The sequence below is a fragment of the Drosophila nasuta genome, chromosome X (assembly GCF_023558535.2).
Source record: "Drosophila nasuta strain 15112-1781.00 chromosome X, ASM2355853v1, whole genome shotgun sequence".
Classification (NCBI taxonomy): domain Eukaryota; kingdom Metazoa; phylum Arthropoda; class Insecta; order Diptera; family Drosophilidae; genus Drosophila; species Drosophila nasuta.
The window spans coordinates 6,383,974-6,398,455 of record NC_083459.1 but is presented as its reverse complement, the minus strand read 5'-3'; the positions used below and the strand labels follow the sequence as shown (position 1 = coordinate 6,398,455).

The 14,482-nt window shown below is 38.2% G+C and overlaps 1 protein-coding gene across 1 annotated transcript in view; it reads right to left on the bottom strand.

The window, feature by feature from the left end:
• LOC132795106 (protein sidekick) overlaps positions 1–14,482 on the bottom strand; it is a 112,886-nt gene that overhangs the window by 38,541 nt on the left and 59,863 nt on the right. The window contains 1 exon segment of the mRNA XM_060805584.1: positions 5,181–5,354. Within this exon segment, the coding sequence (XP_060661567.1) occupies positions 5,181–5,354 (174 nt within the window).

Here is a 14,482-nt window from a genome sequence, read left to right as displayed (position 1 = left end):
CTTATGACACCGAGAGAGCTCCCTCTCTCTCTCGCTCTGTCCCTCTCCTTCTTCTAAGCACTTGCAACTTGAACATCGTGTGGCAGTTGCATGTGCCATATTAGTTACATTTGTGCACCTCTATTGCCCCATTCAACGTGTCGTAGATAATCCTGATTAACAGTCGTTACCTGGTCTACCCAAATCTGCCTGCCGCTCTCCCTCTTCCTCTTCGCTGCTCCGTTGCTGTTTAACGGGCCATTTTTTGGTGTCGCAACGCGCATTTAACGCCAGATGGCGCCACACAAACGATGCTGGATGCTGCATGCTGCTGCTCATCGCATGCCCCAAATCTTTGGCAATACATTTGTTCGACACAATTTACAGGGTATTCAACAACGAGCTTAATTGTAAATTCATCGGGGCTTTTGTGAATCAGTTTACAGTTTACAGTTTACAGGCTTTCGACTATCGTCCGATGAGATATACAGATAGCTCTCAGCGCTCGCTATTGAAATTTCATGCAGAGCCCCCAAAAAGTATGCTACAAAAAATGAAATTCTGCAGGCGACGTTCAATTCATAGCAAGCGTTGGCAAAATATTACAAATATAGAGAGTAAAACCAAAAATAAATAAATAAAATTCGTAGCAAACAAAGCTGACAATAAATTTCACTATTTTTGGGTATCTGCTAGTTGTGCATGCCGCTGCTATTGCTTTCAACATTGTAACAACGTTTTATACATTTTTTTTTTGTGTGTGTGTAGTTTCGAGCACGACGACAACATGACAACAACAACAACGACAACGACAACAACAAGAATGGCAACACGTCGAAACGCTAGCAAGCCACAGAATTCGCCGTTTGTTGTTAGCGCACACTAAAAACTGGGCGCAAAACAACTGAAAAACAACAAAGAAACAAAAAATGGTTGTAAAGATAACAAAACAAAGTGTAAACGATGCTGGTAACACAACAGCTGAACATTCAGATACCCTAGATGTCATTAAATGTCAAATTATTTGCAAACGAATCAAAAGCAATAAATGTGCTGAGCCAACGTCCGTTAGATGGCGCCAGATGTGCTATGCAAATTGTTATATTTAACTACTCTTTGGCTTATCTATCGATTGTGCCATCATAAATAATGAAACTAAATAAATTGTAATCTCGAAATCAATAAGTTACTATCTATCAGGATTATTCCGTTATTTATTTGTGGAAAATTAATATTTAACTGCGTGCAAAATATATATGAACAATAAGCAGACTTAAAAGCATTCATTCATCATCATATAATTGTTATCTCAAATGCATATAGTGCTTATAGAATTGATTTTTTCATTTAAGCATGACTAAACATATTTACTAATGAATTTTTGTCTTTCTAATCAAGATTTTTCCCCACCATAAGGATATACTAAGATACGTTTTCGGTATAAAAGATCTGCTTCAGTGAAATATAATCAAAATTAGAAGAAGTATTAAGAAAGATCAAGACAAATTCATTTTCTCTCCTTTCAATAGCGCATACCCCTTTGCATTTTCTCATGTTTTCAATGAGTGCGCGGCATAAAAATAGTTAACAGAAAGCGGCTGCATTCCTTGGCATCACTTGGGAGCGGGATAACTGAGCATAGGTTAAGTTGGGCGGCCAGTGACGAAGAGGGGGCGTGGCAGGCAAGCCTATGCGGGCACATCCGCACATCCGCCCATCCCCCATTGCCCATTTCCCTTCCATCCCCCCCATTTAGTTTGCCGCTGCAGCTGCATTGGCATCGCCAGCCTCATTCGTAACCATCCGTATCTCTTGTCTTTGTATCTATCTCTCTCATTCTCTCTTTCTCTCTCACTCGCTCTCTGTTGACAGTTAAAAGCGCCAAAGTGACTGAGTGCGTGAACGCCGCCGTGGCCATTGGCAACGCTTGTCGCGGCATCTGCAACACCAACAACAACAACGGCAAGTGAAGCATCATCAACAACAACAACAGCTAAAAAGATTTGCATGTTTGTTTGCTACACCCGGCAGCTAAAGCACGGCAAAGGGTATCAAAGGTTAGTGATAGTCAAGTGCAGTTTGTCAGCTGTCTATTAAGTTTGTTTTAAAAACATTAACTCGCAGTTGAATATATCTAAAACTAACAAATACGTTTCTTTTTTCAAAGAATTAAAACTGCAAAAGCTTCAACTGGAATCTTCGATCTCAGTTAACAAATTTATTGAATGAAAAAAAATATTCATTCATTCAAATTCTTTAGAATGCAGTTTAATTTACGAATATAATCGCAGCCATTCTTTTTGTCTATTTTGCATGTAAAGTGAAAGAAATTGCATCAAAGAAATTTGAGCAAACAGTAGACATCATAATAGTCATGTTGTGAATATTAGTTAAATATGGAATTGAGTAGAAAATCCTGGCTGCGTTTAACACAGTTAACGAACAATTGATGTCCGTCCAAGCGAGTGTTTCAGAAAACTATACCAAAAATGTTAAAAAGAGAAATATCTGCCTAATGAAACTATCAGTTGAGAGATTTTTCAATATATTAAGTTTAATAACAAATCAATTTCAATTGGTTGTGCAGCATTAACAAGTATCGCGCAGTCGTGCATACTCTACAAATATTTTCCATTTTTTTTGTGTTGTTGGCAGGTTGTTGTTTTGCCTGTCTTTTGGTGTAACATTTTTGCTTTTGGCCGTTTTGCAGCTTACGCAAAGTGCAGGACACTCTCTTCCTCTACCTCTTGCACCTCACCACACACACACACACACACACATACATACATAGATAGATATATGGGTGTTGTAAGTACATTTTCATATGCATGTGTGTGCTGCAGAGATACGTGAATTCAGATGATTCTCGCTCGCAGCTGCAGCTGTAGCTGAAGTTGAAACGGCTCAAATGGCCTGGCCAGGCCATCAAAGGCCAATCAATTAGCACCACACACACACACACACACTCTCTCTCGCATACTAACACACTCACAACTCGCACTCACACACGCTCGAATGTTGTTAAGCTTGGTTTGCTGGCTGCTTCATCGTTTGCATTGACGTGTTCTGAATTTTGCATTTTGGCCTAATAGTTTTTTCGCCTCTTTTTTTGTTTGGCAGGTTCGGACAACTTGACCCTTCAAATGCAGTCACCGTTTTTGGTTAGCGGGATCGAAGAGTGCAAGTGATAAGGCCGCTCTTATTGTAGATTAATTTCCAAATTATGCTTTACTAGCTTTTGCTTTTGCCTAACAAGTGACAAAGTAATAGTAATTAACTTTCGCTTTTCTAGGATCATTAGCTACTTAAGATCAATCTAGGTTAAGCACACTTTAATCGATAGTAAGTACAAATTATCGATAACAAAAACTACTGTTCATTTCCTAACTCCTGACTTTTTGTAAGCCAATTTGTTGTGAACATCAACAGCGAATTGAATAGATAAATACATATTTACACATCAGAGTAGGCTTAACATAGTTTAAGCGATAGTAAATGCAAACTACCGATAACAATCACAATTGAGCTCAAACTAAACTTGGATATGTTTTCCTTATTATTATTGGGGGTTACTTAATTCAATGTGGTGTGAGCATCGTCAGCTACTTAACACATAAATAGATATTAAAATTCCTATTTTTATCCTACTTTAATCGATAGTAAGTGCGTACTATCGATAACAACTAGATTTCAATTCAAACCTAATTTCCTTATGTTCCTACTATTATTGCTCGCTTCCTCTTTTTAATCATAAATCAGCTCTTGCTCGCTCTTCATTTAGATTGATTAATTTAGCAGAGATTGCATTTGTGTCGCTGTTGTTGCGATTTAAATTAATGACAAGACATTAGCAAGCGATTTATAAACACATTGTTCCAAATATTTTGACTGAAAACTGTCACAAACCCTAATCAAACTTTACTTTCGGTTTTTTTTCTGTGCTTATTTCTTTCTGTCTTTCTTTATTTAGCTTTTTTTTTAATTTCTATGATAAAAGTTTTGCACTCTTATTCTGAACCCTCGAGTTGACACAATTTTCCAGGCAATTTCTGAAATTACTTGAAGGGCCAACAAATTGAGATGTAGAGGAAAAGGAAATGGTGAGAGAAAAGGAGAGAGAGTGAGGGAGAGATGAAGCTGTGATAGACAGACAAAGGCGTGTGTCCCTTTGGCTCATCAATGAACCAATATGCATTCATTTTTAATACATTTCACGGCTAATTGTGCGAATCCTGCGGCCATAAGGCCACAAAGCTAATATCCTCACACACACACACAGAGTCGTATAGGGACAAGGACATCAGGTCCCAAATTGTCTTGAGGGTCCTTTACGGCACAAACAACGGTAAAAAGAATGAAAATGACAAGAACGAGGACGAGGACGAGAGAATGTGAACGAGTTGAAGTGGGGAAGGGGTTGGGGGCGGGGCGGGGCGCAGGTGAAGTGTGCTCGAGTGAGTCGCAAGACGATGGGCTAAAAGTCCTGGCTAAAGTCCGAGAGCTCGAAGGCCGCCGCCAGGCAACACTCGCACAACATTTTTCGGGATGACACAATATGTAACCGATACTTGGGAATGCCAGACGCAGAAGACGGCAACAGGAGGACAACAGTCGGGTAACAACACCTGTGTGTATATTGTGTATGTGCTGTCCTGTCCTGTGCGTATGCCCTAAAGCGTCCTTGCGTCCTCGCCTGACCTGCCGCCTCCTGCTTCCCATCGCCTCCCATCGTGTCCTGGGCAACACGAAAACGGCTCAAAGGATTACGGCGCTCTCTCTCGTGGGCTTCCCAACTGGCTGGAAACCTCATAAAAGTTATTGTTTTTCTACTTCATTATCTTTCAAAAGCAAAATTACGCCACGCCCACACAACAAACACCGGCAAGAGAGAGAACGAGAGAAGGGAAAAGTGTTTTCGTTTATGGTTTCATTTTACATGCCACTTGCCACTTGCCACAATGCCCAAGCGCCCATGTCCTGCCCCTCCTTCTCCTCCACTTTTAGCCAACTCCTAGATGCTTAAGCTCAGCTGTCAGGCATTTTGAAGGACAAGTGTAATGTTTAGACTTCCCACTCCACTTCCCCCCACTCTTCTTCACCACCTTCTTCGCTTTCACACTCCTTGGCAAGCGTGTCCAAGCTTATGTTTCGAAACTTTCTTATTGTTGTAGTTGTTATTGGGGGCTTCAGCTTCAACTTACCGAGCGCAAGACACTGTAAAATCTTCGTTCGTCCTTCGCTAACAATGGATCCCGATGACGAAGGATGCGTTGTAAAATGTGGCGCCTCCTGCTGTTGTTTTTGTTGCTGCACCAGTGGCTGCTGCTGTGGCGATTGTTGTTGTTGCTGTTGTTGCTGCTGTTGGGGTATAGCATCTGCAATGAAAGATAGTAGCACAATGATTAGCATTTTAGTTCAAGTTGCCAAACTGCCAAACGACCTTGACTAGACACTTGGCCATATCTATGTAGAAACACACACATAATGCCTAAACACTTGTCAGCATAAATATGTTAAATGGCCAACTGACAAATTAAATATACTTAGCTTGCTGAACGAAGGAAGACAGAAGATATAATTTAATATATTCTTAAATTATCTTACTTGAAAATTATAATAAAAGTATTTCTCTATAATTAGGCTTCACAATTACATTTCTCGACTGATTTTATTGGAAGCTATTAGATATGACTGAATGAAGCGAAATTATAAATACTAGCGATAGTAAACAATATTCGCATAGCGTGAAAAGAAGGCAATCGATAGTAGAAAATATCGTACAAACAAAAATCATTTAATCGATAGTGAAAACTATACTATAATGCAAAAAAAAAAAACATATAAAATGAAATAATATAATCGATAGTATTGAAGATTCGATTAAATCGAAAAGCACAATCGATAGTAATCGACACTTTTCTAAATATAAGCAATGCAATTGATAGCAATGAACACATGAATAAAATGGCCTCAAACTAAAGTCAGATTCGATCAAACTGGCTTTGCTGAAATTAATCGGTAGTAAATGTCAGATTATAATACAAAATTTATGTATAATCTTTTAACACAATAGATGCTCAAGATACTCAAGCACCTCTTGTAATACAATCGATAGTAATTAATACACGCAGACTGCAAAACCATGCAACCTAAACAATAGACTCGAATGTAGACAATTGAAGCTCGAAGAAAATTATTATTAATCTTAAATACAACTCGCATTGAATGGCTTCAATGTAAATTTAAATCAGATCAAGCTATTTTAGTTGCTGTAATCGATAGTAAATTGTGAGCTGCATTGCCTTACGCATTGCTCATTGCTCAGTTGCCCCGACTAAAGTAACTATAGAAAATGTGTTGCCAAGCATTTAATTGCAATATACGAGTACTCGGAAATTTGAAACAAAGAAGAAGAAGAAGCCAGTTAGGAGTAATTCTATCGTGACTACATTGATGCCAAGGGAATTGTTGGCCAGCTTTGTGTGTGCATTCACCGTGGGAGTAATGTTGAATGGGTTAAAAGGGACATGAAAATATGCGTAAACATTGCGTCATTAATCAAATTGCCAGCAAACAGGAGATGATTGTGTGTGTGTGTGTGTGCGGGTGTGTTTGTATGTGTCCAAAAGTCTAATCGATTCTAATTAAATGGCCAAAGGCATTACTCAAATCTCACAAATGGTAGTTATTATTTGTCCCAACCCCCTCCCCAGGCATTCGATTGCTGACTGCTGACTTGCTTCCTTCCTTCCTTTCGACAATCCTTCCTCTTCGAAGCAACTTGAGACTCTTGTGCTTCGGAGCCGATTACGGGCTAATTTTTGGCATAGCCTCAGCCTCAGCCACAGCTTCAGTCTGAGCTTGAGCCTTTTGTTAACGATTATGAATTGAATTCGGCTTGCCAATTATTGCATACATATTATAATTGATGAAGCCCAAAATGGGAATTGTCGACTCGACTCGACTCGGTTCGGCTCGATGATGAAGCCATTTACCATTCATCAGGTAATACTTGACACACATACGGACCCCCAAAAGATACGCAATTACAGATACAAATACAGATACAGCTCTACATATGATTTTTCTAATTATAACATACTATATTTTAGAGTTTAAGGCCGAGCTGAGCTCGGTCAGCAAAACTTGCAAAATTGCAATTTGAATAAATAAAATCGTTTGCGTATTATTTCATTGTTACACAGAGAGCAAAGCAAGGAATTTTGTGTATTTTATTTAATTTACAGACTATGCTATACTATGCTATATTACCATCCCCTCCTGCTGTCTCTCTATTTCTTTGTTATTGCTAATACTAGAAACGAGAACCAGAGACTCTTGCAGCGCGATTGTAATAAATCCAATAAATCCAAGTGACAACGGCACCCAGCACAAAAAAACAAAAAAAAAACACACACACACACAAAACATAAAGTGGCGGAGTATTTGGTTTGGGATTGAAATTGCGGGTGTTGTTGTTGTTTCATAAATATTGTTGCTGGTTGCTGGTTGGGTTGACCTGTTTGTGGGATTATAAATTCATTTTCATCGCACAAAACATGCAAATGTATTTTTGCACTTCTTTTTTAGTTGCTACTCCACAAACGTAAACGTAAACGTAACAAACGGGTCAACAAAATGTGCTATATCTGGCCATTGAAATCCACGCAAATTATTGGTTTATTTCTGATATCAAAAACATCAACAGCACAGCAAGAAGAAGAAGAACAACAAACAACAAGCAGAGTTAACATCAACAAGAGCTGCACTAACACAATTCCTACGTGTAGTTATTATTTTTATAGAAATTTTATTCTTTGATATGCAAAAAACTAGCGAGACAGAAAGATAGATAGAAGTATCTTTGCTTAATGCATTTCACTGCGCAACAGCTGAAAAGCTTCTGAATGACTTCGGAAATCATTTCAGCATTTATTATATTTGTAACAACCAATAAGATATGATTTTCTTTTTCTTGTATTTTGTGGCTAATCAATAACATTCATAAATTTATGTTTATTCATGACTTTTAGATACTTTGACAAGTAACTTATCAAATTGAAGATACAAAAGTATAACTTAACTGTTTGATTACACTTAAAACTGTATTGATTGCCTTATTTTTCGTTTAAAGTTTTAACAATGTACCTCAAGTTTATGTTAAAGCAACTTAAAGTGCAAAGAAATGTTTATCAGATAATTTACATCTTTCTTTACAGATCCTTATCACATAAAATAGGGAATTTAAAGACATTCTTAGGATCAAACTTATAATAAATACAATGCTGTGTATTTAAATGTATCTGATATAAATAACAATAATTATTACAGAAGTATCTTTAGAAATGTTCATCAAATACTTTGCAATGGGAAAGAAATGTGTAATAGCGAAAATAGTAACAAAAAAAATGCAGCATGTTTAAAAAGTATCTCGTCTAAAAGATACTTATTAAATCGAAGATAAGATCTATTTTAATTTGTGATTATATATATATATTGTATTAATGTTTACTGCACATTGAACGTAATGGGAGATATCGCAAAAGTATCTGTAAAATCGAAGATAAAAGTTTTCAAATTGAATATATTTATTATTTATTCAAGAATATTTATTGCAATAGGAGAGTCAAAAGTATCTCCAGATACTTGGCAAATAGAATTCAATGTATTTAAATGTATCCAATATTAACAATAATAATTGTTGCAGAAATATCTTTAGAAATGTGCATCAGATATGTTACTTTGATAGTCTAGACTAAATAATTAACCATCTACGATCATTCGCTTAATTACAATAATAAATAAAGTATTCATCACGATAGGAAAATATGTATGCAAGAGATATCGAAAAGTATGCTGCTGGCAGCATAGCTGAGATGCAAAAATTATCTGCAACGTGTGCTGATTGAGTTTATGGCAACGCAGCGCGATACGCACGCAACTCTCGCAACTAGCAATTGGCAATTGGCAACGGCGTGGAAAGTATCTCGGCGCATGCAGCTGCATCGATACATGCTCAAAACTATTTACAATAGATTGCACATAACTAGAAAACAGAAGCAACAAAAAAATGTATTTCAACGAATTCGATTGTGGCAAATATAGATTTGTTTTTATTAGCCTGCAGACAGACAAGAAGTTTGTGTTGAATCAGTTTATACCATAGAAGGTAGAAGGGTATTTTATAACTTTGTGAATGCAGGAAATGTGTGTAACTGGCAAATGGAGTCATCTCCGATCCTATAAAGTATACCATATATATTCTTGATCAGCGTCAACAACCGGGTTTTACTTGCTTTGGCTGGCAAGCTTGCATATTTTCCAATCGATGGTATATTTTGAATGAAATACTATATCAATATACCAAACATAGCCTTTAGTATATTTTAGTATTTTTGTGGTATTTTACCACGGGCAATGTGGTATATTTTGTACTGTACGGTATATCAACATATATATATTTTAGTATTTTTTGTGGCACTTTAGCTGTTTTGACTGACAATCTGGTATATTATGAATGAATTACTATATCAATATACCAAACATAGCCTTTAGTATATTTTAGTATTTTTGTGGTATAATTTGTACTGTACGGTATATTTTGAATGAAGTACTATATCAACATATACTAAAGGCTGTGTTTTTTATGCAGCCTTTAGTATATTTTAGTATTTTTTGTGGCACTTTAGCTGCTTTGACTGACAATCTGGTATATTATGAATGAAGTACTATATCAATAAACCAAATATGTCCGTTGGTATATTGTTAGTATTTCTGTGGTATATTTTTGGTATATTTGTAGATTATGGTCATATTGGAAATGACTAGCGGGTATCTCATAGTCGAGCACACTCGACTGCAACTTTCTCACTTGTGTTTTTTTTTTCTAGCTGCTGTTGGGATTTGCATATTTTTATGACCGCGTGTGTTGCAAATGTTGTTGCAACATGAAATGCGGTGCGCAACGTGTCGAGCAATTAATGGTCAAAATAACAAAATAGTTGCAACGCATATGGCCAACACATGTGGCACAAAGTTGGAAAAACAAAACCAAAAACAACGATGGCAAGGGGCAGAGAAATATTTATACGCATCGATGATTTTGTTGCCGCTGGTGGCTGTCAGTTAGTTAGTCACGTTAATAACTCGTTGCCAAAGATACGAAAGGACAAAGCGGGAGGGTGGGGAAGGTGCAACGTACAGAGTTGCCACCTGCCACAAAGAGCGAAGCGAAGCTCGCGGTTGGTCAGGCGAATGTTGCACAAAGCAGGCGTTAAATTGCCAACTGTGTGTGTGTGTGTGTGTGTGTGTGTGTGTGTCCGGCACACGCTCTTCAAATGCTACTTGCAACTTGCAACTTGCAACTTCTTGTGGTGGCCTCATTTGCTGCCCCTCTCGGTGCTTGTGGCAACCCTTTGTCCCGTCTATTTCACATCTCAATGTCTTTGAGGTTGCGGTTTTGTGCGCATGCGCAGCGTTTTCAATGGCTTCTCGGATATTTGATATCGCCACACACAACAAACACTCACGCACACCCACACACACATATGTATATATATAACTATGCCTGTGTTTATGTTCCCTCTCTCGCTATGCAAATTGCTGCTGCTATTTTTGTTGATGCGCTCAATTTACAGCACTTAGACACAGGTTGCTGCCTCTCCGCCTGCAGGACTTGTTGTGCCCGTTGACAGGAAACTGTGTCAGGCATTATGCCACACACACGCACCCACACACACCCACACACACACACACACACTTGATTGTCATCTCCCGTTGAGCTTTTGTTGAAATGTGTTTGCTTAACGTAAACGATGCCTCTGACAGAGTCTCCAGTTCTTCGGCTCTTGGTTCTCAATCTATGCCTCAGTGTGTTGCACGCTGTGCTCAAGTGGGCGACGTCCTTGCATCACTCTTGGTGTCTGATGTTAATGATGAACCACACACACACCAACACACCAACACACAATCTGCTTTCAACATAACTGCTGCACACATGTGTGCGGCATCTGCAATGAAATGCGATACGAATTTCATGCACTCTTTTCTCCTTCTTTTTTGTTCTGCAGGCAACACACACACATAAAGCAAGCTAATCGTTACGCTTTCTCCTCCTTTTCTCCATCTCACATTCTTTGCATCTATCTTTCAATTACCAATTTAACAGCCAAGCTGTTGCATTGCGCATATCAGCTCACTTATAGCTATTTTCATGTAACCGAGACTAACTGAGTAACTGCTGCCTGATTGCCAATCAATTACTTTGCCATTGGAATCTTCCTTACAATTCAGTTCTTTGCATTTTCATTGGCAGATAGAACTCTGAGAATTCTGAATTCTGATTGCCACAAGGACAAAGATTTAACGACTTCTTATTTATCGTTATTTTTAGTTTTGATATATTAAAACTATTTTTTTAATTGGGAGCAGAACAGTGCGGTATTATTCATAAAATATACCAAACTAATATACCACATAACTAAAATATACCGAAGTATATATTTGGTATATTGATATAGTAGTACTAAATGTAAAATATACCATAGATTATACAATATAACAAATTGTCAAGCAGATATGATTGCAGTTGGAGTTTTTGTGAAATTTTACAACAAATGTTTAAGGATTTTTCTCTAATAAAAAACATGCAGAAGTACAAAATACGTTCCCTAGTAATAAGTCAAGAGCAAAAGATTTTGAAGTCTAAGGAATAATTTTACGCAATCTAATTAAATTCTCATCTAAACTTTGTACATTTTTTCTTAGACTCCTAAAAGAATATTCTAGAAAAATAATAAACCAAAACTTTTAAAAGTGATTTAAGCTTGTAATTTGTAGTAATTTTATTATAATCAAATTTTCAAATATACAAAAAGACAAAAATACTAGAAGATTAGGAAATGAATAAAAAGTTGAAAACATAACACAAATTCGTTTAAAAGAACTTTCAACTTGCACTTCAAAATAATTGTGTTAGTATTTTTTTTTTAATCAAGCTGCCAATGCAATAACTTTGGGAATTATAAACTAGAAAACAGATGTGCAGGAATATATTTCCTTATTTTTTTTGGGGGTAGCAATCAAATCGCATTGAATTGCAACAGCAACAGAGAAAAAAGTAAACTTGAGCAAACAGTTTGAAGTGGTTTCACTTAGCAGCAGTCTTTATATTTATTTGCCCCTCGTGCTACGCTTCCCCCCTTTCTATCTTTCTCTATCACTCTACCCACAGTTTTCCCTCCTCTTTCCCCTCCTGTGCTATATGTGAGAAGCTGCCTTACAGATTGGATTAGGCACGAAGGAGTTGTTGGTGTCTGTGATAAAAGCAAACGTGTGTGCTCACGACTGTCAATCATTTTGACTGCTGGTGGCAAGCCGCACACACAGCACACAGCACACCACAGCACAGCACAGCACAGCACACAACACCGCACCGTACCACACCACAGCATAGAACACCGCACCACAGCACAGCACAGCATTCGCAGCAGCAGCAGCAGCAGCAAAAGTCTCTCAACTAATTTTCACATTGTCTGCCTGCAGCTTGAGGCACATCAATCAAATTTAACACTTTCCACAGACGTGTCTCTGTCTCTTTGCGTGTGTGTGTGTGTGAGTGTGTAGATGTGGGTGTGCGTGTGTGTGACTAGCTCGACATGACTTTTTTAGTGGTCATACTTGTTCTTATTCGGTTTGTTTGCGTTGTTTTCTCAACCCTTTTTTCCTCGAACTTGCGCACACAATGCGCATTTGATTAGCTCTATGTGTGTGCGTGTGTCTGAGTGTGTGTGTGTGTGTGTGATTGATTGATTGATTGAATCGATGCAGTTTAACGGTCTTTAAGTCTCGCTTCGCTCCTCGATGCGGGCGCAAAATGGGAAAATGGGAAACGAATGCTTTGCATATTGATGAGCTCATTAAATGCGTTTCAAAAAATAGAAGTGAAAATGCAGTTTTTCCCCTTCCCCCACCTCCCTCCTCCCTAGCGACGCGTGGAGATTTGCTTAATTACCGCCCAAAGGATCAATAAGCGCATTATTTATATGTGGCACGAAACGCGGTTGGCATCGCGCATCGCACATCGCAACACAATTTGTGGTGCAAGTTCCCCACCGACAAAAGAAAAATGGAAAGAATGGAAAGGAAAATAAAATAAGTGAGAGGTAGAGGGTAAATCCAGCGTATTTTCGGGTGACGTTGAAAACTTGCACTCGAGTGGCAATTGCATTCCCCGCTTTCAGTCTCCGTCTCCCTTGCTCCCTTTCTCCCTTCACCCACTCTTCCCCCTCCACTCTCTTCCCGTTCCCGTTTCATTTCCATTTCGAACCCGCGCCTGACACACAGCTGACGCTGTCACCATTGTCGTTTGTCACGGGACGCTGCTCTCACAAGCCACGTTCCTTTCCCTCCCCTTGCTACCCCCAAAGAGGTAGAGACGCCTCCGAGTTGCTTCTCCAGCTTCGACTTCTCTGTCTCCTTCCTTCGCTGCTCACGTCTCATAAATTTCTGCGCTGTCGCTCTGTCCGTCGCTTAATCCGTGCGCTCTTTGGTGCCACGTGAGAAATTGCACTTATCACTTTTACCCTCCCCTTCCCCCCCCCCTTCCTCTACCCGTCCCCCTTTCTCCTCTCGCCACTCTCTTCTGGTTGCATGCAACTTTTGTTTCATCTGCTTCCTAGTCTGCCGCCGCAACCGATTTACTTAATACTTTTCGGTATGCCGCCAGATTTTCACAGTTTCAACATTTGGTTAGCAATTCATTTTTTTGCTTTTTGTTAAACACAAGTTAACACGTCATTTTGTCAATCTATTTCCCAAAGCCAAAGAACACAAGCTGCTGCCAAGAATATCAAAGTGTAGAATTCTCAAAGCAAGCGAATTTCTGCTGTCAAAAAAACGAAAAATAAAAGAGAAAACTTTTGATTTAATTGCTAAGCAAACAAATTGATTTGGAATTAAAGTGTTGTCTTCCCAATTGCTGAAGAAGGCATTTTCTTAAGCAAATTAGAGCAAAATAATGCAAAAAATCAGCGTTCGTTGTTAATAATTATAATAATAATTAATCTTTTTTATATATAAGAAATTATTTGCTGATAATGTTCTACCTAAATATAATATGTTTTCTTCAGATATTTATTATATGTTGAATACACTCAAACTATTACCCACACTCTCTCACTTTTGGGGACTTTATAAATGTATATTTTAACATGCAATTATTGATATATTTATTGCTATTGGTTCTTTATAATCCGACTTGTAAATATTGACTAAAAATTCCAAAGAGAAGAGGAAGGAAAGGGAGGGGGAGGGGTTAAACAACAAGTAAGTAGCAAGCAAATAGTCAATGTCAAAGACGAAATCCGAAAATCAAATCAAGCGCAAATTGATGAGTTTACAATGTCCCAGTAGATTTCTGGTATTATAGCCGCAGTATTCCAATTTGCCAAGTAAACTCCCCCCAGGCAGGAAGCAAAGCCACAGTAAACTACAAAATACTACA